This window comes from Pyrgilauda ruficollis, unplaced genomic scaffold (assembly GCF_017590135.1).
Source record: "Pyrgilauda ruficollis isolate IOZ18807 unplaced genomic scaffold, ASM1759013v1 scaffold6, whole genome shotgun sequence".
Taxonomy (NCBI): domain Eukaryota; kingdom Metazoa; phylum Chordata; class Aves; order Passeriformes; family Passeridae; genus Pyrgilauda; species Pyrgilauda ruficollis.
In genome coordinates, this window is record NW_024527710.1 from 18,176,772 (window position 1) to 18,202,195 (window position 25,424).

Consider the following 25,424-nt stretch of genomic DNA (forward strand, 5'->3'; position numbering starts at 1 on the left):
AAACAAACGCTCTGCGCTCACCGTGCGCGGAGGGGTCCTGCAGGAAAACGCCATCGCCATTCCCGGGAGAGGGCAGGGATGGGGGCACCCGAGGTGGGAGCCAGTGCCAGTGGTGCTCCAGAGGCAGAATGCTCAGGGAGCTCCATCAGATCCTGCCCTAGCTGAGATGGACACCATACAAACACACTCCATTTTCAGAAGGCTTGAGTCTGTTTTTATTCTGGCGTGCATGCTTTTTGTACATCCTTACAAAACTCAGAAGTTTGCACTTTACTCATTGGTCACGAGAGACAAACAAAGTGCTCATGGAATTGTTGCAGGTTTCTGTTATTTATCCTTCTTTCTGTCTTGGTTTCCATGCCAATCGGTCTTGGTAGGAAATTCTTTCAGGGGTGAACATGGATCCTCTTCTCAAACTTCTCTCTGGCTCACAGAAGTCACTGTAAAACCTGTTCCACAAGAATCATCAGCCCCTTCCCCAGTGATCCAGAACTGCTACCCCCAGAGGGAACTGGCAGCTTCCAGATTAATGTGCTTTATAATGGGAATAATGCTGTAATTCCCACAGGAGTTACTGGAACAAGAATTTTTGGTTATAGGTAAAGGCAGAAGTGGTGTTTTGGGGTCAGAATTGACCCGTCCCTTGTTTTGGCAAATTATCATGAAGAATTAACGGTTTTAGCTCAGGCTTTGTGCCCACCATTGGGATGGGGGCATCACCTCTGGGACAGCACCTGGATTCCCATTTTCCTGGCACTGGCAGGGTTTGGATCCAGCTGCTGTTGGAATTGCATGGAAGGGCTGGTGGCCCCATCCCAACCAGCTCCGTGGGGTCACTTTGTGCTCCAGGGCCCTTGGAAGATGTGGGGCTGCTGGAGTGATGTTTGCAGCTGGAATGACACCCCTGGGATTGATCCCAGCTCTGCTTTCTCATGGAATACTAAATTCCAGAGTAAATAAGGAAGTCAGAGTGGTTTTGCACTTTTACAGGGTGAGGGGACACATGGAATGGCTTCCCACTGCCAGAGGGATGGATGGGATTTAGGGAAGGAATTCCTCCCTGTCAGGGTGGCGAGGAATGGAATCCTGGAATGGATTTCCTAGAGAAGCTGTGGCTGCTCCTGGATCCCTGGAATTGTCCTGGACAGGGCTTGGAGCAGACTGGGACAGTGGAAGATGTCCCTGCCATGGCAGAGGTGGAGTGGGATCATCTTTAAGATCCCTCCCAAGCCAAACCATTCCAGGATTTTGGGAATATTTTGGGAATAGTTGTTTTTATGTGTTGCAGGTGTGATGTGGGAAAGGGCAGAGCAGTGCCAAGGGGAGAGGCTTCCCAACCCTATCCCCATTCCCCTAAAATTAGGGAAATGGGAGCAATAAAAACAGTCTGAAAATCAGAGGAATGGGCAAAAACTTGGAGTCCAAACATTTTTGTGTGAGTGGAGGGGTTTTGTTGGGAAAACTTTGGGAAGAGCCTCTCTTCTCCCTGTTGTGAGATAAGGATATTTACAGGGTAGGGAATGTAAGTGATGAGGAATTAATTAAATATTTCAGTTAAATCCATGACATTACAGTTAAATTCAGACATTCACCGTGTGTGGATGTGTGACATGGAATGTTCTGGGAATTGGGATGAAATCCCCCAAAGGACCTGAACCCCCCTGAACACTGCTCTGGGAGCAGCACTTCCCACCAGACCAAAGGGACTCCCCAAAGCCATCATTTTGTGTTTTTAAGTTTCTTGTTGAGCCTCCTTGGAGAACAGGTGCACCCGGGTGGAATTTGAAGGAAAATCCACTTTTATTCCCAAGGGAGCAGCTCCAAGGCTCTGTTTTTCCCCACCAGGCTCTGCATAACAAAGCTCAGCTTATCTGTGTGCACTTAACTCTGGGAAACGTTCTGGCACATTCCCTCTTTCCAAATTGTTTAAAAATTAGTGCTGTTGTGAATGTTCACAGTTTCCAGCGTGCCAAAATCTCCTGGCTTGGCTGAGTGCAGGGAGAAAGGAATATTAATGTGCTGCTGGGGGTTGGAATGGGAGTTGTTTTCCATGGAAAAATAACTGCTGTCTGTTAGAATCCAAAATGCAAAATACTCTCAAAGCTTTAAGCCTGTAAACCAAAGCTTAAATTAAACAAAAAATTTAATCTGAAACTTTAGGAAAAACTTCCAAACTGAAGTATTAAATACAAGAATGTAAAATTACAATTTAAAGCAAAACCACATTAAATAAAAAAATTACAATTTTAATGTTTAAAATATATTTAAAAAATAGTTACAAAGTAAATAAAAAAGTAAAATACGAAGCTATAAGTTTATATTTCATAACATAATTAACTAAAAACTTACACTATAACATACATCCATAAAACAAAATATTTTAAAATTAAGTCAAAAACATAAATATCCTTATTAACAGTATTTTTTTAATCAATAACTCCTTAAAAAATCTTATAACTAAAAGTCTAAAAGCCTTATAAACCTATTATATAAACCTAAACCTAATATACTATTACAATAGAAACCAAACTCACCCTTCCTATCTATATAAAAATTAAATTAAAAAAAAATAAAAAATCAACTCAAAATGCCATCTCAAATTCCTTCCAAAATTCCCCACAAATAAATGATCCCACTGTCGAGAGGAGTTAATTTGTAATTGATGGGGGAGCTGCAGTGGGTCAAGGCAATGATCCCAGGATTCCAGCCAGGTTTGGCTGACATTCCATGGGCAGGGACACCTTCCACCAGCCCAGGAGGCTCCAGCCTCATCCAGCCTCGTCACCCAAAGGATCTGGGGAACTGAATCCCAAGGTTCGTTGGTTTTCCAATATTTCTGCTCCTTTAGTCGTCAGAAAGGGTTTGGAAGGCTGAAGATTCCCAACTTTTCATGGTTTAGGAGCTGTTTTGGAGTGAAAATCCGCGGTTGGAGAGTTTGCTAGAGGGGGATGAAGAGCTTTGTCCTTAGGATGGCAGGTCTGTCCTGTCCTTTCCGTCTGTCCTGCCCCAAGGCTCCTCGTGTTCCCGAGGGGACACCTGGAGATGGGACAGTGGTGACAGCAGGCAGCCTTCAGGAGCTGCTGGTGGCCATCTGCAAAGATCTGGGATCTCCTCCTGGGATTCACCTGGGAATTCTCCATGGCCATGGTGGGGAAACCTGTGGAAAACGGGATTAAACTTCCCTGGCTGCCCCGGGGCTTCCTGCCTGCCTCAAGCTCTGAGAAACATTGTAAAACATTTCCATGCCGATGGATTTGTGCTCCAAGGAACTCGAGAGATGGTGGGAATGAACATTAGGGGAGAGGAGAAAGGAGCAATCTGAGGAAAGTGCTGCTTTCCCTGACTCCTGGCAGGAAATCGCTCCTTAAGTGGCACTCCCGAATTGTCAGCTGCTTGTTTTAACACAAAATGTGTAAAAATTCCAGCCCTGCTTCTCTCCAGGAGATGGGAAAGCTCTGGAGAGCTGCAGCTTCAGGGCTTGGAGACAGGGAAGAAAAAACTGTGGGGGTTATAAGTCATAATATTATGGCCTATTCCACAGGCAGTGATTTTATTCCCAGATAAATCAGCGCAGTGGAGGAGGTGCAGGGAAACCAGGAAGGTTTGGGGATGCTCAGGGCCTTTCCTCCCCCATCCTGCTCCTTGTTCCACAGCTGGAGATCCAGATCTTTGTGTCAGGATCTGGATGCAAATCCAGCTTTGGACGCTGTGGGCTGGAAATGCCATGTGGGGGTTTCTTACTCATCCAGGGGCTCAGCTTCCCTCCTGGCCTGGAAGAGGGAAGAGAATTCCAGCACTGGGCATTCCTTGGGCTTCTCCAGAGGGCTTCCCTGGTGGAGAGGGACCCGCAGTCAGAGCTTGGAGAGCTCGGGAAGGCTCAGGATGCTGGGTGGGAGAGATGGCTCATCCCGGGTCATCAGCGTGCCCACAGGGGTCCTGATCCACAGGGAATGTGCAGCTGGAGCACAGGAGGCTCAGGGGGCCCTTGTGGCTCTGCACAGCTCCTGCCAGGAGGGGACAGCCGGGGGGTCGGGCTGTGCTCCGGGAACAGGGACAGGAGCAGAGGGAACAGCCTGAGGAAGGGTCAGGGTGGACATCAGCAGGAATTTCTCCATGGAAAGGGTGGTCAGGCCTTGGAAAGGGCTGGGCTCCCCATCCCAGAGGTGTCCAGGGAATTCCTGGCAGTGACACTCAGTGCTCTGGGCTGGGGACAAGGCAGGGCTTGGGCACTGCTGGGACTTGATAGCCCGAAGGCTTTTCCAACCTCAGTGACTCCATGAATTCCAGCACTTTTCCCCTGCTGCTTCACTTCACCCAGGGAACAGCCAGCACTGCTGCTTCCCTAACTGAGGGAATATCTGCATTCCAAAGGTGTGGAGCAGCAAAGAAAGTTCATTTGAGGCCCAAAGTTTGTGTCAGTTTCTGCTCCTGGAATCACTTCCATGCTGGGAACCCACATCCCTGCAGCAGCTTCTCAAGCTGTGAAAGCTCCAGAGGCTGGAAGGAGCTAAAGTGAAACATAAAATTCCAGCTCCCTGAAGGTGCAATAAAACGGGAGGTCAGGATTTAATCCAGATGGGAACCTGGGAATCTGCTGGGAGCTGCTCATTCCCAGCCCCGGGGTTCTCCGTGCTCCATCAGCGTGTGCTGGAAGGATGTCAGCAGAGCTGGTGTTGATGGAAAATAGATCCAAACATTCATTAATTGCCAGCTCAGCGAGCCCCAGACCCCTCTGCACGGAGCAGCTGCCGCCGTTGAGTCATTCTGTTGGAAACTCTTCAGGAACTTTGCAGGGATGAGATGATTTTCCTTATTTTTTCCCATGTTTTCCTTCCCTCTGCTCCTGGTACAGCTTTTCCTGCCTCTGTCCCGCTCCCCCCACCCCAGTCTGGTGGCTGTGGCTCCCAGTTTGGCCCCTCTGGGTGCGGGGTTTGCTTGGGAACTCCTCCTCTTCCACGCTGGATTCCTGGGACAGAGCGTTACCTGCCAGAAAATGGGATTTTGTTTATGGGAAGCTGGGAAGGGCAGTGTTGGTGGGAAGGATGGAGGTGAGGTGTCTGCCTGGGGAAGGTGAAAGCTCCTGAGGGCACTTGGGGTTGGACTTGTGGAGCACAGGTCAGGGTGGCTTCAGAGCAGCTCTCCAGAAATTCCCGCCGGAAAATGACTTTTAGGGATCCCATTTTTGGAAAACGTTGAGTGCCTGTGCCATTTCCTGAGAGTTTTTATCCAGAGCTCTGGAAGCTGAGAGGAACTTTCTGGAATGAGTCCAGGGGATGCCCTGGAGCTGCTGCAGGGCTGGAGCCCCTCTGGAGCCAGGCTGGGAGAGCTGGGGGTGCTCACCTGGAGAGGAGAAGGATCCAGGGAGAGCTCAGAGCCCCTGGCAGGGCCTGGAGGGGCTCCAGGAGAGCTGGAGAGGGACTGGGGACAAGGCCTGGAGGGACAGGACACAGGGAATGGCTGTGAGCTGAATGTGGGTAGATTTAGATATTGGGATTTTGGGAAGGAATTCCTGGCTGGGAGGATGGGGAGGGGCTGGGCTGGAATTCCCAGAGCAGCTGTGGCTGCCCCTGGATCCCTGGAAGTGCCCAAGGCCAGGCTGGACAGGGCTTGGAGCAGTCTGGGACAGTGGGAGGTGTCCCTTGAAGGTGGCCCTGGATGGGCTTTCGGTTCCCTTCCCACCCAAACCATTCCAGGATTCCATGATTTAACAATGCAGCACCTGGCACACCAAATCTGCTGCAGGTTTCAAGCCACCCTACTGTTGGTACAGCTCATTATTCGTCGGATAGAATTCCCAAATGTCTGAAAAAAAATAGCTGATCTGAAAATTGGGGTTTGTGAGCTAATTATTGTGAGTGGGTCTGTGTTTCGGGATCTGAAATAAGTGTATTGTTCAGGACTTCATGGAGAATGGTGTTTATTGTGAGGGTTGGTAAAATAATATTCCTGGAGCTCTTGGGCAGCCTGTTCAGGAAAAAGAAGCAAATTAGAATTGCAGATCAGGATTTCATCATCCTCAATCAGCGTGGCCAGCAAGGAGGGATGAATGGAAAGCTGCTCAGGAGCCTCGGCAGGCGCAGCCTTCCCAGACCCATAAATGGCTTTGTGCTCCCTGGAGGGACACTGGCATGTGGCAAAAAACCCCAGGAATTTCAATATTTGGGAATGGGTTAATGCTGTGGAGAAAAACAGTCAATAAAATGCCAGGAGCAGTGTGGGGGAAGCTCCTTTTGGGGTGGTTTTTTGGTGATCAGCTGGGGTGGTTGTGTGCTATCCTGATTATTCCATAATTAGCAATGAGGGGGAAGAAAAATATCCCTGAAAACATATTTAGGATTTCTTTAGCTGGGGTGAAACCCCATTATCTGGGGTGAAAACCCCAATATTACATCAGTGTAGGTATTTCATCTGGGAAGACGGAGCACGGAATAAACTTATTTTTATATTCTGTGCTTCTGGTTTGTCTCAAAATTCCCAAAATATCCGCTGGTGTTTTTCAGGCTGCTGTGAGGACAGGGAACATTCCTGAGCCTTCCCTGCTGCTCTGAGGGAATGAAGGTGCCCGAGCACTGGGGGCCTGGAGAGTTTCAAGGCAGCAGGAGAGCAGGGGCTGCCTTATGTAACTTTGCTCAAAGATGTGGAAAAAAAAAAACAAACCCAAAACCATTCCGGGCTGGTTTTCCGGTTTCTGTGTGATTTTTCAGGAAATGTTTGAAGTTTCCCTGGAGGAGCATCAGTGTTGGGGCTGCCAGGATGGCCCGGTGGGAGGAGGCTCCTCGTTAGCACGGCTTGCAAAGACTAATTAATAAATACATGGAATCTGGAGATCCAAATGAACAATTTGGGGATTTGGGAGTGGGAGGGAGGGAGGGAGGCCCAGTGGGTTCTGATCCCAGCCCTGGGATTTTATTCATTTCTGTCCTGTTGATCCTGCAATTCCTGGGTTTTCACTCGGGATAATTACTGAACTGTCTAAGAAACTACAGGAGGAAAATCCCAGGGAATGATTATTCCCCTTCCCACCCAGCACCCTGTGATTACTGCCACGCTCTCTGCAATTCCCCATGTCAAATTCAGGATGCTGATACTGGGAAAGGCTGGATTGTGAAGGGAGATGCCAGAAAAATGGGAATGGGAAGGGAAAAGGCACAAACTCAGCGTGGTGGGGTCAGAAGAACCAAGCTCATGGAAGTGGCTGCTCCAGAATTAGCAGAGAATTCATTTTGGCTCTTTCCCCAAAAACAATGAGGAGAACATGGCAAATGTTCATTCCACAGGATGGGGGTTTCCAGGCATGGAAGGTGGAGGGACAGGACACAGGGAATGACTTCCCACTGCCCAGAGCAGAATTAAATGGGAGATTGGGAAAGAATTCCTGCCTGGCAGGGTGGGCAGGCCCTGGATCCCTGGCAGTGCCCAAGGCCAGGCTGGACAGGGGAAGGGGTCCCTGCCATGGAATGAGGTGGGATTTAAGGTCCCTTCCATCCCAAACCATTCCAGGATTCCATGGAATTAAGGGATTTAAGGTCCCTTCCATCCCAAACCATTCCAGGATTCCATGGATTTAAGGTCCCTTCCATCCCAAACCATTCCAGAATTCCATGGATTTAAGGGATGTAAGGTCCCTTCCATCCCAAACCATTCCAGGATTCCATGATTTGGACCTGTCTGTGTATCTGTGTATTTACCTCTACCCATGGATGCTGGGCACCTTTTTCATGGATAAGAGGCAGAATTCTGTGGTTTACACAAAATTCTTCACTCCTGTGAGTAAAACTGGCTCCTGCCAAACCAGAGTGGAGATGGAGCAAAGCCAAGGAGAGGTGCAAACTTTTGGAATATTGGTCATCCATGATCCATCCTGATAATTTCCTTGTACCTTTAATTTGCCCCTATTTTTATAGGTTTTTTAAAATCTTATTATCAATAACGTCAATAGAATAAAAATAAGGATTTATGTCTCATCTCCCAGTCAGAGGAGAGAACCACACAGTTTTCCCAGTCTGGAAAAGCTTTTCCTGAGCTTTGAGTGTGTCAGAGCAGCTGGGGAGTCTGAGTGGGGATGGAATGACACTGCCACTCTCCCCCTTCCCTGGATTTTTAAATTGGATTTGGCATCTTAATTGCTGAAACAGCTCCTCGTTCTGCCTTTCCAGCTCGGAGTTAACTGCAGGGAGGGGGCTTGGATTGTGGATCCTCTGAGATCCGTGGGCTGGCCCCTGCTCTGTCCCCTGCTGTCCCCTCCTGCTGCTTTGGGAATAGGGAATGTTACGGACCACTGATGGCTGATGAAATCTATCCATCACCTACAGAAATCCCATTTATCCATCACCTGTAAAATCCCATTTATCCGTCACCTGTACAAATCCATCACCTGTACAATCCCCTTTATCCCCCTTTGCCGACACCTTCGATTCCAGCTGATGGATAAAATCCCTTCCCTTGGTTGTCAAGGTGAAACGTCTGGAGTCTTCAGGGGGAAAACAAACAAACAAACAATCAAACAAACCAACCCGGCGAAGGGAGAATGTTCCGGTGCCTGCTGCGCGTCCGATGCCACCGAACTTTGTCCTTCCCGAGGGGAGGAGGCGCCATCGGGTCCCCTTTGTCACCCCCGCAAGCTGCGGGCGGGGCAGAGCCCTGCCAGCATTCCCGATCCAGCGCGGTTTCCTCCCCATCCCTCCCTCCATCCCTCCATCCCTCCATCCCTCCATCCTCGGCTCTCCCAGCCCTCCCTTTGTCCCCGGGTCCCCTCCCGGCTCCGGCGGGGGCGCGGCGGGGGCCGGAATTTCGGGAGCCGCTCCCGAGCGGATGCGGCCCCATCTCCCACCCACCCCTGACGTCTCGCTGCACCAGGGAGCCGCGTCGGGTTTGATGTGGAGCGGCGGGATTTAGATCTTGTAAATCTTGTAAAATTCCATTTTATGCAGAGAGAGAGGCACACACACGCACAGAAATCCGCCGGCGCCGCGCGGGGCGAGGCTGCGGCTGGCGCGGTCCCGCCGCCGGGATTTTCCCGCAGGAGCAGCACCTGGATCGGGATGGACGGGGCTGGGAGGCACAGCCCCGCGCCCGGGTGACAGCAGTGACAGAGGGAGTGACAGAGCGCGGAGCACTCCCCTCTGCGCTCGCGGTGACCCCTGGCAGGGAGCTGGCAGCTTTCCTGCCGTTCCCGTTGGGCGGGATGGACGATCCAGGCCTTTTGCCACCAAAACCCGCTCCCTGCTGCCCGTAACCCCGCAGCCGGAGCTGCGTCCCTGCTGCAGCCCGCATCTCATCCCTGTGGATGCTCCGCGGGAGGGACCCGCCGCCGGGGCTTCTGCAGCGTCACAAAACTTTGCCTCGGCTCCGGAGGAAGGAGGGATGTGACCTGGAAAGGAGGAACAGCAAAAAGGGGATGTTGCTGCAGCTTGGAAAACGTTTTTTTCCCCCCCTCTCTCAGGATCATTGGAAGGGATTTTACAAATGAGAGCAGGAAGCTGCAGTCAAAGGGGGGGTGCCAGAAATAGATTTATTTTTTCTTTCTCCTGCTAGAAATGAAGAAATTTGGGAGTCCATAGAGGCTGTTCCACAGGCACCCCCACTTTTCGCTTGCCAAGGCATTTGCATTCCTCTGGAAAGTGGCATCCACCTGCAAGGGGAGTTGCCATGTAATCCCAAAGAATAAAAACTCCTGGAAACATCTCTGTGCCACTGAGCCAACTCCAGAGGGACCCAAACTGGGAATTGGCAGGACATGTCCTGACTCTTTTCGGATGATAGAGGAGAAGGATCAGCTGGGAAGATGTTAAATATTAATATTTTACCCAATCGCCGCCATTCGTGGATTTGGTGAGTATGCCATGGGTTTGTCCGGATCACAGCACTTCTGGTGGGCACAAATGCTTGGAAATCAGGATTTTTCCAGGCTGAGAAGCAGCTGCTGGATGGGTACATGGATAAGGGGGTTCCTGGAGATGTGGGTTTGCTGAATATTTTCTTCTCTGATCTTCCCTGCTCAGAGTTTGATCTGAGGCACCCTCGCGACACCTCCGAGCGGGGACTGTGGGGACAGGGTGGGGAAAGGATGGAAAATTCCCCGTTGTCCTGGTTTATTTTCCTTCTCAGGTGTTTATGAACCTCAATTTTCCTTTAAAAATTAATGAGTCCCTAAAACGTCCTTCTCTGGAGCGATTCCATGGTGCCACCTCGGCACCTTCTCCCTGTTGCATTTTAATGAGCAGATGGAGCAGCTGCTGCTGCCTCTGCTCGGGCCAGGGCAGGGGGACAGCGAGAGCCCTGGGAATTCCAGAGGCATTTCCAGCTTGGGGCTGGGACACAGCACCAAAACCTCATTTTATAGGTACAGATCCTCTGGTGGAGTTCAGGGCTGGAGTCTTTGGCTGCTGTGATCCATGTGGTCTTCCAGTCTGGATAGTCTATGGAATCTGTGGGAATCCAGGGATAATTTTATATTCTGCTTCTTCAAATCCTGCATTCTGTGATCTCTCCTACACACAAATATTCTGGGTTTACACAGAATTTATTCTCTGTAATCTCATTATGGTTTTTAATCGTTTAACTGTGGCTTTGGGATCAACCTACAGGTCAATATTTGTATATAGGAATAAAATTATCCCCTGAAATATAAATATATACATAAAATATAAACAAATATGTATAAATATCCAAGGCTCTGAGCCTTGGAATGGTGCTGGGGAGAGATTGGGTTCTCCAGAGCACGTCCTGCTCCTCTTGTGTGCAGTTCCAGGGAAGAGAATGGGAAGGGGAATGGAGAAGAGGACAAATAGAGGGCCTGTATTAAAATTATGGAATCCTGGAATTGTTTGGGTTGGAAATCATCTCGTTCCATCTAGGGACACCTTCCACCATCCCAGGCTGCTCCAAGCTGGCCTTGGACACTTCCAGGGATCCACAGCTTCTCTGGGAAATCCATTCCAGGGCCTCACAGCGAGGCATTCCTTCCCAACATTTCTTCCTAACACCCAATCTAGCCCAACCTATCTTGGGATTTTTCCCATGGCTTCCCCTTGAAGTTTAGCAGGGGCAGTTGTTGGTTTGGTTTGGAAAGTTTCTCCTGAGGAGAAGCCCCAATAAGGCAAGAAAGAGGAATATTGGGGAGTGCTAATTGATTTGCCAGATTTACAAATGAAGGGAAGGGGAGAGACTTGTGCATTAATTATGGACAAAATCAAGGCCCAAAGAGCCCAGGAAGTTATGGAAAAATGGATTTCCTTTGGAGAAGGCAGAACCCCATTTCTGTGGCTGCAGGAGAACAGAAATCATTTTAGCTGTAGGAGCTGAAACAAAGCCTGAGCAGCCCCAAGTCCCAGCAGGGGAGATTGTCAGGGATGGGGCTGGGACAGATCGGAGCCATGGGATCAGCCAGGGAAGTTTCAGGTGATGGAAACTGTGCAGCTCAAAGGGAGCCTTGGCAGGGTGTGGATTTATGAAGGAAGGGATAAAGTTATCCCAAGAAAATTCCCTTCAACTGTACCCAGGTGAAAACAAAGCCAGTTCTTCACCTTGTGCTGGCTTAGCTTGAGTCAGGCTGAGCCTTGCCAAACCAGACCTGTGTAAGCTCCTGGTTGCTGTTCAGAGCCCACACAGGGGGTGAGACTCATTAATTCCTGTTTGAAATGTTTTCAGGGATTCCTCCCCTCTGGAATAAATGTTTTCGACTTCTTTGGAGCTTCTCCCTCCTCTGTTCCATCATCCAAAAGGAAATGTTGAACTGGATCTTCTCCCTGGCCTGGGGGAAGGAGTCCTGCCCATGGCAGGGGTGGGTTTAGCTGAACTTTCAGTCTCCCAAACCTTTCCATGATTCCATGGATGATCTTTAGCTTCCACGTTCTCCCCAAGCCCAGGAGAGGAGCTGCTGGCTTCCATCCCCTCGTGGACCATGTGGGGTCTTGGTCTCTGCTGCTTTGGGCTGCAGAGGGGAGGGCTCTGCTCTGTGCTCAGGGCTGGGAATGGGGCTAGGAACTCATTTTGGGGAAATGGCAGCTCATTTCCAGCAGAGAGAGCAATTCCTGCTGGAGCAATGTGGGAATTCGTGGTTGTTCATGGGGACGGCCCCAGACTCAGGCCTGGCCACTGCAGCTGCAGAGGCTGAACTTTGGCAGGGGAGGGAGCAGAAACTCTGTCCTGAGGTGAAGTGGTGGGATCAAATCCCGGGATTTCTGACAGCTCAGGAATCTTGGAGAGGCCACAGCTCCCAGATAGCAGCTGGAGTGGCAGCAATATCTTTGTGTTGGGATATAAACAGATTTATCAGTGCAGTGATAACCACGGGCCAGGAGTCACCCTGACCTTGGCTCCCTCTGCTCCCTGGCTCAGGCTCAGCTGTGGCACTTGCATGTGGGGCTGGAGGGGTTTTCCATAATGTGGCACCATAATCATGGAACGACTGAGGTTGGAGAAGCCCCCTGAGACCACCGAGTCCCCCAGCACTGCCAAGGCCACCCGTGTCCCCAGGTGCCACATCCACAGGGCTTTTAGATCCCTCCCGGGGTGGGGACTCCAACCTTGCTCTGGGCAGCTGTGCCAGGGCTGGAAAGGAAGAAATTTTCCCAAATATCCAATCTAAACCTCCTCTGGGACAACTTAAAGCTGTCTCCTGTTGTCCTGTCACTGTTTCCTGGGAGCAGAGTCCGATTTCCCCTCATTTCATGGACAAAAATTTCACTTTGATTTTTTATATTGACTTTCAAAATGCTCTGGGAATTAACACTCTCCAGATCTGTGGGTTAAACCTTCCAGTCACCTTATTTCCATGGATTTCAGCTGGATCTTAAACCATTTCAGTTCTCCTGACGGATTAATTCCTCAGCCTCCTATAAATAGGCAGGATTTCCAACAAAGCAATGATTTATATGCAGCAGGTAGATTTGAGAGACAGAACTCTGAAATCTGTAGGCACAATTTAGAAAAGGAGAGGCCAAATATTTCTCCTGCGCTCACAAGAGCCTGGAGGAAGCACAAAGAACTCGCTGTGTCTGCAGCAGAGACAATGCCTGCCTGCAAGGAGCTGGGGAGCAAGTGATGGGATTTAATTGGCAGCGTTTGGCAGTGGGGAGCTGGATGTGGAGGGGCTCTGGGGGAGCAAGGGGTTGGTATTTCATTCTTGGTATTTAGTGACCTTTCCCTTCTCCTCAGGCTGGGTCTTTTCAAGTCGTTCCTGGCTGTGTTTTCCTGCTGCTTTTGAAAGGCAGAAGATAAGAGTTAGAGGCTGCTCCTGATGTATTTGTATTTCCATATTTCCATTCATTATCTTCACTTCCAGGGAAAGGATCTGGGTAGCTTCACTGGGATGGGAAACTTTTCAGCTGAGTTCAGGGACATCTCTGCCTGTCATGCACACAGAGCTGTTTTTCCAGGCTATTCCTCCTCCTCCTCCTCCTGCTGCTCCTTGCCTTGTCCAAGAGGCACAGTCCGAGTCCCCCCTGGCTGCAGAGACCCTCAGGGTGAAGGAGCTGCTCCCCAGCCTGGTTTGGCGTCTCCAGTGAGCATCCCTTGGGAGAGGTGACAGCCAGGGAGGACTGGAGGCCCCAGGATGACTTTCTTGGGTTTGTGTGACTCCAGGAGGAATTGGAGCTGCTGGAACAACTCCAGAGAAGGCCTTGGAGCTGCTGCAGGGCTGGAGCCCCTCTGGAGCCAGGCTGGGAGAGCTGGGGGTGCTCACCTGGAGAGGAGAAGGATCCAGGGAGAGCCAGAGGGCAGGGATGGATGGGAGATTGGGAATTAGGAATTGTTCCCTGTGAGGATGGGCAGGCCCTGGAATAGAATTCCCAGAGCAGCTGTGGCTGCCCCTGGATCCCTGGCAGTGCCCAAGGCCAGGCTGGAGCAGCCTGGGACAGGGGAAGGTGTCCCTGCCATGGCAGGGGTGGCATGGGATGATCCTTGAGGCCTTTTCCAGGCTGAGCCATTCCAGGATCCTGCGAATGCAAACTCAGCTCTCAGCATTTCTAAGAAGTTCTGGAGCTTTTTCCACTCTCACATCTTAGCAGGCTTAGGAATGAGATTCCTGTTCTGAAAGCCTGATCAGGATTTCTTTCCTAACCCTCTTCTCCAGGGGCTAATAACTGGGATATGGATTTCTTTTAGCTCAAATTCCCTGGCAGATTAGCCAATCTCAGGCACTCAGCACGATGGGAAAGGGGTTTCTTTTCTTCTTTCCAGGAGAAAGAAGAGAAATTTAATAAGGGAAATTTGGGCTTCCTGCTGACCTGGAGTTTGTCACACACAAAGAATCCCAAAGTTCAGTGAATTGTTCTGTTTCAACACGGCCTGCACAGCTTGTGCTTTCCAGCTCTGCCATCCTGAGAGCAGCTCCCTGCTCCTGCTGGGCCAGGCCCCTGCAATTTATCCCCTTGGAAGGTGGGAATAATGGCAGAGCTTTTCCAGGGGCTGGGCCACATTCCCAGGCACCTGCTGTGCTCCAGTTCTTCTGCAGGGATAAATCCAGGTGCCTCCTGTGTCCAAGTTCCCTTCCCAACACAGAGCAGGGCAGGTGGATGTCAGGAATTCCCTCTGCTCCCCAGGCCCAAAGCTCAGCCCAAGTTTAATCCTAAAAACTAAACAAAGGATTTTCTAGTGCTTTTCCCCACCCTGACTTCCACAGCAGCCTCCTCAGAACTTCTCAAAGGAACCCAGGTGTAATTAAAAACCTTTCCCTCCAAACTGCAATCCCAAAGCCATCATCCTCATCATCATCACCCCTCTGCTGTTCCCACTGCCCTGGGAATTCAGGGCTCTGGCAGAGGGATTAAGCTCTGGGACCAGACAGGGAATGTCTTTGCTGCTCATGCTGAGGGCAGCCACTACAGAAAGAAAGATTCTGGAGCTTAGAATGATGGAATGGTGGAATAATAGAATCATGGAATGATGGAAGAATGGAATCCTGGAATCGCAGCATCCTGGAATCACAGAATATCCTGAGCTGGAAGTGACCCAGAGGGTCGAGCCCAGCTTATATCACAGAACACCTTCATTCCATGCACTATGAAATGGTTTTTTAAATGAGGGTTGGAAAATCACTCCCTAAGCCGTGTGAACCCCAGTGCAAGGAGCCATTCCATCCCCTTCGGAGGCACACAGAGTGTCCTCCACAGCGTTTGCATTGTCTTGGTTCACTTTGTCACAGAATCCCAGCCTGCTGTGGGCTGGGAAGAGCCTTGAAAATCCTCTCATCCCAGGAGCCGAGGCCGAGGCAGCTGGGGCTGACCCTCGCTGCTCACTTTAATCGTGTTGTGTTTGATTTAAAAACTCGATGAAGGGTGCGAAGAAAGGCAAACAAACCAGCAAAAGGTTCGGGAAGGAGAAAAAGCCCTCGTTCCGCTGGAGGAGCCGCCAGGTTTTTCAGCCTTTCCTCGCCGAGTTCAGACGTGCGGGGCTGCTTTGAAAGCTCCGGCTGACGTCAATGGAGCGGCGGAATGGGAGCATCCGCACATCCCTGCCCTGGCACCGCTCCAGCCCCGGGCTGCTCCCAAAAAACCTCCCCGGCGCCCAGGGAATCGCCTTTGTCCAGCACAATTAACTACAGCCATATTAGGGATGCGTTAAAGCGCTAACGCTGCTCCTTAATGCTGGAGTTTTCTTTTTTTTTTTTTTTCCGGGGAGAAAAAAAAAAAAAAAGCAAATTTCCAAGTGGCAAAATTATTGCTTGGCTTAAAAAGTGGTTTAATAATCATTTTATAGGGTCTATTCATCATTTTATAGGGTCTGTTTCTCCCCAGCCCCAATTACTTGGGTGCTTTTGTTGTTTTTTTAATGTAAACTCATTTATAAATCTCATATTTTTTTATGTAACTCTAAATTCTAGGGCAGAAAATGCCTGCGAGCCTTTCAGAGCAGTTTCGCTTTTTTTAGCTTTTTGTTGGAAGGAAGAGCCTGGGAAAAACGTGTTAATTGTCTCAATATGGGAATGCTGCAGAGCAGCTCCGCGGGAACCAGCCCGTGCCACCGAGCTGATGGATTCCTGCCGGGAGCCCTCATCCCACAGATCCTGTGGCTTTTCAGGGATTGTCCCAGCTCACCCAGCCTTTCTGAGCACAGGACAGCATCTCCTCAGCCCCCACGGGGCACGGCAGTGGGAAATGCTGGGAAAATTTGAATTAGTGAGGGAAACGTGGCCGGGATGAGGTCTCAGGACGCAGCAGGGAAGCGGAAAACTGTGTAGGGATAAATCAAATTATCTTCATTCTCTGTAGCACTGTGGAAAATTAAACTCCCAAGTTTATTCACCCTGGTGATGAGGGCAAAACACCTGGGATACAGAGGTTGGAGAGCAGGGAGGGGATCAGGGGAGCTCTGCAGACCCACTGGATGCCCTTGGTTGGGATGAAACCACCGGCAGGCATTCCAGAGTCCTGGAATGGTCTGGCTTGGGAGTGACCTTGAAGCTCATCCTGTGACAGGGACACCTCCCACAGCCCAGGCTGCTCCTGGGCCCCCTGAGCCCCTCAGGGTCCCTTGGGAATGCTGAAGGGGCTCCCAGCCACGCGTGGATTCCTTTCCAAAGGATCATCCCTGAGCAGCCACGGGTGTTTCCTCGGGAAGAGGCTGCTCCTGGCTAACCCTGGGCTCTCCTGCCAAGTGGAAAATGGAGCCTTTGCAGAGAGAAAACAAAACAAACAGAGCCTGGAGGCTGCTGGGCTCGGGAAGAGCAGGTGGGGCGGGGCACTGCGGCTTCACCGTGGGTTTATGCCAAAATCAGCTCCTGAGTTATCCCAAAATCAGCTCCCAGGTTTATCCTGAAATCATCTCCGGGGTTTATCCCAAAATCAGCTCCCGGGTTTATCCTGAAATCAGCTCCCAGATTTATTCCTGAAATCAGCTCCTGGGTTTATCCCAAAATCAGCTCCTGGGTTTATCCTGAAATCACCTCCTGGGTCTATTCCTGAAATTAACTCTGTTTCTCCAGGAACTTTCTGAGCAGATTCCATCCCGAGCAGGGGGAGCTTGGCCCAGCTCTGGAATCATCCCTGGGATTGCAGTGGGAGGTTGTAAGGAATTTTTGCTGTGCCTCCCTCAGGTGTTTGTATTTCCATGTTAATTCCAAATAAACTTGAACAATTCCGGTAAGGAGCAACAAGAAGACTAAACTGAATTCTGTGGTGGTTACCACAGCTCTAAAACTTCATGAAAATTCCCACTTTTCTGATGGAACATTCCCACATTTCATTTTCTGGCTGTTCAGGTTTGCCTGGATTGGATATCAGCAGGAAATTGGGGTTGTAATAGAAATGGTACATGTGGAATTTGGGATGAGGGCAATTCCCTTCCGCGTCCCTTTGCTGCCCAGGCACCTGCTGGATCACAGGATTGGGGGATTCTAGGAAACATCCCAGGCTGTGCTCCCACTCAGTGTGAGGGAATGGGGCTCAGTGTTCCCTGGAAGCTCCAGGATATCCCAGCCTGATGTTTATCCCTGTTTCCTTGGATGGAGGCCATGGGTGTTGCTGGTGAAATGGGAGTGAAGTGAATTAATCCAAAGGGTTGGATTCCTTTGTAAAATATTCTTAGGAGCCATGGATGAAACACGACAGGTTGATGATATGAACTCCTGGAATTATTTAATTCTTTGATGATTTTTTGGGTAGGAATACAGAAAAAACCAGAGGACTGGGAAAAGCAAATATGACTGGAAAAGATGCCCAGGTAATGGTGGGGATTCTTGCTCCCACAGGATTAACCTTTGCCATGGATAGCTGCCAAAAAAGCAGATTTGCCCCATGGAAGCAGCAGATTCCAAGGGGAATCTGGAGCTTTTGTATTCCAGGGGTTTGGGCCATGCTGGGAAGCCCCAGCAGGAGCCAAGCACAGCAGCTGGGATGGGTGGGATCCTTCCTGGGAGGCAGGGAATGGGACAGGAGCTGCCTTGGGCAGACAGGACATCTATGGCTTTTAGGAGAGCACAAAAACAACTTGGAGCTCTCAAGCTGAGGCTCCCATCAGGGGGGCTGGGGCTGGAGCTGAGGGTGGGAGTGAGAAATCCATGAGGAGCATCCATGGGATCCCACCAGGACAGGAGCTCCAGGAGCTGGGATCACCCAGCCAGGAGGGATTCTGATCTGCAGGGGAATGAGGAGGAATCCTGGGGTGGAAAGGTTGGAGAAATGAGAAATAAAAACTTGGTTTGCTGTGTGTTGGAGGAGGAGAGGGAGCTGGGAAGGGCTGGACGTGGGTAGCAGGAAAGGTGAAGTGAGGATGAAGCCAAAAATGCAGGGAATATCAGAGAAATAAAGGGGATGTCTGGGAAGGGCCGTGTGGAGCAGCAGCCTCGGTATCTAGGGCAGCACTGACGTCTTTCCTGGGAAGGCAGAGCAGCTCTCAGGAGCTCAGGGCTGGAAGCAGCAAACGAGGCAGATCCAGCACGAGGCAGGGCTGGGGAACCTGCAGGAGCCCCCCAGGTGAGGCCCCACCTGCAGAGCTGCCCCAGCACCTGGAGCTGCTGGAGAGAGCCCAGAGGAGCCCCTGGAGCTGCTGCAGGGCTGGAGCCCCTCTGGAGCCAGGCTGGGAGAGCTGGGGGTGCTCACCTGGAGAGGAGAAGGATCCAGGGAGAGCTCAGAGCCCCTGGCAGGGCCTGGAGCTGTGTAATTAGCTGTCAGGTACCTGCGTGTGTTCTCTGACCTTCAGTGCCACACCAAGTTTACCACTCCCAGGGAATATCAGGGTTCTTTTGGAATTGTAGGACAGATCCGCACGTGGGGGAGACTGGCAGAGTGACAGGGCTAAGAAAGGCCTTTCCCCATCTGACGTCACAACCTCATTTCCAAACAGGTTCTGCTCTTTCATCTCCTGGTGTTTATGCACATCTCAAAGTGCAGCTGCTGCCTTCACCTCCCAACACACTCACTGCAAAGAACACTAGGATCATCCCAAGTTTCCTTTTGGGATGATGAAAAAAACCCTCTTCTTGTGCATTATCATAGAATCCCAAACTGGTTTGGGTTGGAAGGGACCTTAAAAATCCCTACATTCCACCCCTGATGGAGGGACACCCTGGGCAGGGACACCTTCCCCTGTCCCAGGCTGCTCCAAACCCATCCAGCCTGGCCTTGGGCACTGCCAGGGATCCAGGGGCAGCCACAGCTGCTCTGGGAATTCCATCCCAGGGCCTGCCCACCCTCCCAGGGAACAATTCCTAATTCCCAGTGTCCCATCCATCCCTGCCCTCTGGCAGTGGCAGCCATTCCCTGTGTCCTGTCCCTCCAGGCCTTGTCCCCAGTCCCTCTCCAGCTCTCCTGGAGCCCCTCCAGGCCCTGCAAGGGGCTCTGAGCTCTCCCTGGAGCCTTCTCCTCTCCAGGCTGGGCATTCCCAGCTCTCCCAGCCTTGACAGTCTCTTCCTGTTGGATTCCCTGTATCCCATGCCTGGACCTGTTCCCTTATGTTTTCCTGATTCCATGGCTATTTTTCTCTCTCTCGATGGTTTTACTGCAGGAGGATCTCCTCTGCTGCCAGGACAGAAGTGTGGCATTGGGAGTCATTCCCTGAAATCCCCTGGGGTCAGTTAAGGCCGTGCCACTCCTTGGGATGGCAGCAGAGCCCTCCAGGCCGGGCATGCCCCATTCCCTGAATTCCACGGAAATATTCCCATTCCCCACATGCAGTAAAACATTGCCCAGTTCTGTTTTTATGGCACGGCCACATCAGTGCTGACCCAGAGCTGTTGCACTGAGCAGCGAGCCCCTGCTGGCTGATTCTCCATGCAGCACACACAGGAGCAGGATATTCTGGGATCGCATCCCGGGAACAGCCGTGACTCATCAGCTGCAGCAGCAGCCAGGAGATGAGGAGCTATTTATTACGGCTCTTCCAGGCTGTGAATTCTTCTGAGCAGCCAGTTCAGCTAGGAATTATGTAATTATTCCTCCTGGATGGTTTCTCTTATTGGTTTGTAATTACAAAATCTTCGCAGCACACTCCTGGATTTTCAAATGAAATCCTGGGAATGACTTAATGTGAGGAGAAGGGAGAGATTCGATCTCTTGTTTGTGTTTGTTTTGTTCGGCTTTAGCGGGAATGGCTCTGCGCAAACTTCCCCTTTTTTTTTTTTTTTTTTTTTTTGGTGAAACTGTTTCGCTCCTCGTTTACGGGTTTGGAAGTTTATAAACAAATGTTTGGGATGAAATCATCTGGCCTTGCTTGGAAGCTGGCAGGAGGGGAATTCCATGTGGGAGTTCCCGGCTGGTTGGGTGGGAGAAGGGCTGGATCTGTAGCTGTTGGAGTTGTCCTCATGTCTCCCAAACGCTGGCTCATCCCAGAGAGGGATGAGGAGATCCAGGGGTTTGTAGGGAGGGAGTGCTGCCCTCCCCCAGCTCTGCATGTTCCATGAACAACCGGCACTGCCCGTGCCTGCTCATCCCAGAAGTGAGAGGAGATTATTGGCAAACCCTTCTTCCTAAAAAAGAGAGGAAAGTGGGCGTGAAACCCTCTCTGAGGCTCCTGGAACAGGAGCTGGGGGTGCTCCTGGTGCCACCCACAGCCCCTGGAGCTCTGGAGCAGCATTCCCAGCCCAGTGTGCCCCTTTCCAGCCCTGTGGGAAGCAGATCCTCTGCCCCATGCTCAGTGGAATCAGCATCAGAATCAGGATCCTGCTCCGTGGCATGCCTCCCTAAAAGCAGAGAACTGAGGATCTGGCTCCTGACAGGCTCCACTTGTGCTTTGCTGAGGAGGTTGGATAAATATTTCTTAGTTTTAATCCCCAATAAAAGAGCTAAAAGTCACATCCTTCAATTTATAATCTCAGAACTGTGCTATAAACTCATCACAACCTGAGTATTCCAGAAGTCACACGGAGGGTGAGCTGGCAGAGCTCTTGGAAAGCTCTAAATCACATTTCAGTGTCCAGTTTTCTTAGGGAAGTCTATTATTCTTACACTGATCGTGGATAATTTGGCTCTAATCTTTATTCTATGCTCTGTTTTGACTTTGCTGGTCAATTTTTATCACTCCCTTAGGAAGAGGCATTTAAGGATGGTTTGGCAATAAGTTTGGAAGGAGAGATTAATTCAAAATCTGAAGGTGGGGATGGAATGGGTCTGTCTCAGGTGCATCACTCGAGCTCCTATTGGCTGTTTCAAATGAGACATTTTTTTCCCCCCCAAGATCATGTAGGATCATGGAGTGGTTTAGGTTGGAAAACCTCTCTCAGATCATCGAGTCCAACTTTGCCCCACATCCCCAAGTGCCACATCCACAGGGATTTTAAATCCCTCCAGGCATGGGGACTCCACCCTGCCCTGGGCAGCCGTGCCAAGGCTGGAGAACCCTTCCATTAAGAAGTTTTTCCAGTATCCCAGGTGGGTAAGGAAGGAGCCATCCCATTCCCGATGGTCTCAGAGTCCCTGGTCCCTGCTCTTGTTTTTTGGGAACCATTCCCTCTGCAAGTCCCTTCTGCCATCCATGGCATCAGTGGCTCAGTGTCCCTTGCCCACCTGTGTCCAGCTCCAGGAACCCCTGGAACATTCCTTGAGCGTTGGGCTGGGTGGGATTGGCAGGCTGAGCCTGAACAAACTTTACCGGGAAACGCGCAGGGGAAGATCCTGAAGGCAGCCGGAGGAAGCACAGGCAGGAATTTCTCCCAGCTCATCCCTGTGTCAGCTAAAGGAGAATTCCCACCACGTCAGCGCTTCCCGGCTCCCCAAAGCCCCGGGGCATTGGGGCCGGTGACATCACAGGGATCGGGAATGATTTCACCACCAGGCTGACGCCAGGGAAAATTCCAAGCTTTGGCGGCTGAGCTGAGCCTTGCAAAGCGGGGCAGGGAAAGGCTGAGCGCACAGAGAGGCTCGGTGAGTGACTCAGTTTGGTCTGAGACTGGTTTTGGGACCAGAGTCCTCTTGTTCTCCTAAACAAACCTTTCCTGGTGGCCCCGAGCGAGGGGCAGACACAGCTCCGTGGTTCTGTGTGATCCCACCTCAGTGCTGGAGCTGGATAAATCTCCAGTCCCCTGGGACCACCTCCAGGGCTGGGGGACACTGGAACCAGAGGGAGCAGCTGGATCCCAGCTCTTGGCACTCAGGGACACTCAGGAGGACAGAGATTTATTGGGGCACAGTGGCACTGAAGGAGAGGCTCTGTCTGTGTCTCTCCATTTAAGTGCATAAAAGAACTCTGGAAAATCCAGAGAATAAATATTGGCTGAAGGAATTGAGGTCTGTGAGTGAAGGCCCAAAGTGGGGCTGTATTGAATGTCCCAGTTTCCCTCAGATCACAAAAGGCTCCGACATTTTCCATCCATAAAGACATTAAATTGTTTGGAGTGGAGGCTGGAAGAACAAGCTGACCCCCTTTTGCTTTGCTGCATCCAAATTGTGCAGTGTAAGAATTATTCCATTAAACTCTGCCCTCACTGCTGCTCTCCCAGACCAGTTTAGCTCCAGGAATGAAAGCCCAGTTGATGACAGATGGAATATGATGGGTTTATTTCAGATTAAGAGTGTTAAAAAGTGGGTTCTGGCAGGAAAAAAAACCCCAACCATGTTTTCCTGAGGAGACACAGGAAATTGTCAAAGCTCTAGGAAACTGTCACCTTCCATGAGATCTGACCTGGCAGCACAGCAGCTGTGGAGGAGGAACTGTGTGAGGCTGACAAAGGTCAGTTCTTCATCCAGGCTGGGAGGGGCTGGGGCTGCAGGGATCCACAGGCAGGGGAAACATTCCATGGAATCATGGAATCATCCTGTCCTCCCCGTGCCGTGGGCAGGGACACCTCCCACTGTGCCAGGCTGCTCCAAGCCCAGTGTCCAGCCTGGCCTTGGGCACTGCCAGGGATCCAGGGGCAGCCACAGCTGCTCTGGGAATTCCATCCCAGCGCCTCCCCACCCTCCCAGGAACAATTCCTATTTCCCAGTATCCCATCCATCCCTGCCCTCTGGCACTAGGAGCCATTCCCTGTGTCCTGTCCCTCCAGGCCTTGTCCCCAGTCCCTCTCCAGCTCTCCTGGAGCCCCTCCAGGCCCTGCCAGGGGCTCTGAGCTCTCCCTGGATCCTTCTCCTCTCCAGGTGAGCACCCCCAGCTCTCCCAGCCTGGCTCCAGAGGGGCTCCAGCCCTGCAGCAGCCCCTTGGATCTTTACAGAATCAGAGATGGAGTTTCTGAGTGTTGACCAGCCCCTCATGTCACCCTTCAATAAACTCTGGCATTCCATCCTCCCTTCAGAAGAGGTGGAGTTTCTCGGGCTGGATCTGCAGGGCTCCAGACTCCCAGCTGGGGACAGTGGCAGCCAGGACTGCCAGCCCAAATCCTGTCTCTCTCTGCTTCTCCAAGTTTGTAAATTTGCCTGTCACCTATTTTTATGCAGTTTAATATCTTTCCCATGGCTTCTTTTTCTCTCCTGTTATTTGAGAAGCAAAGGAAAAGCTCTCCTGGGCATGAATGAGGAGCTGTGTAATGGGTTGCAATGGCTCCATCCAAACCATTGTGCTCTGCCTTGTGAATATCTATTTAATCAGTGGTTTTAAAAGAGCTGATTTGTGCTAAGTGATTTTTCTTTCTTAGGCTGCAGCAAGAGTCTCATCCTCTTGTGAGGATGCAGCACAAGCAGTGCAGCTATTCTGGGCTTCAATGGCCCCATTGAGCCGGGAAGAGGTTCAGGAGCAGGGATCCATTGAGATGATTGTGGGGAAGGAGCTCTGCAGGAGGCTCTGCTGGGATGAAGCACCAGGCTTTATTAACTCAGCCATTCCACTCAATCAGGAGCTGAGTTATGTTTTCTACTCACAGATTTGCTGTGCTTTAGGAGTTAGGCCAGCTCTGGATGTCTTTGAGGCACGCAGCCTTCAGGTCTTGCTGCTGGAGGGAGCTTTGCTCCTGGCAGGAGCTGCCCTCAGCACGTGTGCCTGAGGTGGCACTGCCGCCTCTCTGCCACCCCAGGGCAGTCACAGGGTGACCAGAGCCACCAGTGTGGCCATGGCTGCATTCTCAGGCTGTCTCAGTGGCTTTTTGCTTCCCCCTCATGGAAAAGGATTGGGGTTCATCATGTATTTGCTCACTGCAGGTACAAATTTAGCCAGAATTTGGATTTGTGAGTGGCCACTTAACAGCACTGATGGGTTTAGGTTCAATCCCAGAGAACATCCCTTGCAAGAGCACAGTAAAAAGCCATCATGGATGTTGTGAGCAGCAATAAATCTCTCACCTGAGCACGGTGAGTCCTGCCCAGCTCCCCAGGCTGGCACACACTGCTGCCCTCACTCCTGCCCTGAGCCCTGCTCAGCCTCCCTTGCCCAAACACAGCAGCACCTTGGCACAAGGCAAACCCCAACTGTTTTGGCCAAGTGCTCAGCACAGAAGGCTTTGACACGAGGGTTTTGTTGTCCTCTCCTTATCTTGTTTGCTCCTCACATGATCACCAGCAGGCCCTGGCTATCTGTGTGGCATTTGCTGTCCCCTGGGTCAGCTGTTCTGCGGGGTGACACCGGGGTATTAATAGACACTGTCACGTTGCACTCTGGCTGAGGGCTATCAGGACAATCCCCTTGTTTGCCTCTCACCCTGGCTCTGCATGCTGATGGTTCCCAGAGGCTGTCAGGGCTGGCACTGGCCAGCAGCCAGCCCCAGGAACATCCACACAGTGCCACAAACATCTCCTGACCTGGGAACCCAGGGCTGGCCCGAGAAGGACAAACGGAGACAGATTCCTGCGGGAGGCAGGGTCACCCAGAGCTGTGACACAGGGACACATCCGGGTGGGTTTGGAACATCTCCAGAGAGAAGCTCCATGACCTCCCTGGGCAGCTGTTCCAGTGCTCTGCCACCCTCAGTGTAAGGAAGTTCTTCCCCATGTTCAGGTGGAATTTGTGTTTTCATGTATGGCCATTGCTCCTTGGCCTGTGGCACCACTGAAAGGTCTGGCACCATCTAGTCCAGCAGCTCCTCATAATTGCAGGTGTTTTAATCAGCTCCTCATAATTTCAGGTGTTTTAATCAGCTCCTCACTAATTTCAGGTGTTCCCAGCAGCGCCTCACTAGTTTCAGGTGTTTATATCAGCTCCTCACTAATTTCAGGTGTTTTCACTAAATCCTCACTAATTTCAGGTGTTTTCATTAAATCCTTACTAATTTCAGGTGTTTAATCAGCTCCTCACCAGTTTCAGGTGCTTTTATCAGCTCCTCACTAATTTCAGGTGTTTTCACTAAATCCTCACTAATTTCAGGTGTTTTATTCAGCTCCCCACTAATTTCAGGTGTTTTAAGCAGCGTCTTACTAATTCCAGGTATTTTGTCTCCTGTGTTCCATCAGTGAACTCCAACATCTCTTCCCCCCCATGAGAGTAACCCCTCAGTGCCTCCTCTCCACAAGTGTCACCACCCCAAATGTTTGCACACAGTGAGTCAATATTTTTAAATGGATCCACTTTGGCCATCGATTACCTCTGCCTACTCATTCTTCATTAGCTCAGGTCAAACCCTTTATCAA

General features: G+C 50.9%; 1 protein-coding gene across 2 annotated transcripts in view; it reads left to right on the forward strand.

The window, feature by feature from the left end:
• The window catches only part of PDE4B (phosphodiesterase 4B), a 146,830-nt gene that overhangs the window by 53,647 nt on the left and 67,759 nt on the right, over window positions 1-25,424 (forward strand). The window contains exon 1 of one of the 2 annotated variants that reach the window (XM_041482972.1): window positions 9,151-9,831. The exons of the other annotated variant lie outside the window; for it this stretch is intronic. Within the exon in view, the coding sequence (XP_041338906.1) occupies window positions 9,785-9,831 (47 nt within the window). The 5' untranslated portion in view covers window positions 9,151-9,784. Of the gene's footprint in view, window positions 1-9,150; window positions 9,832-25,424 lie in introns of those variants that run through there. 2 annotated transcript variants of the gene reach the window in all.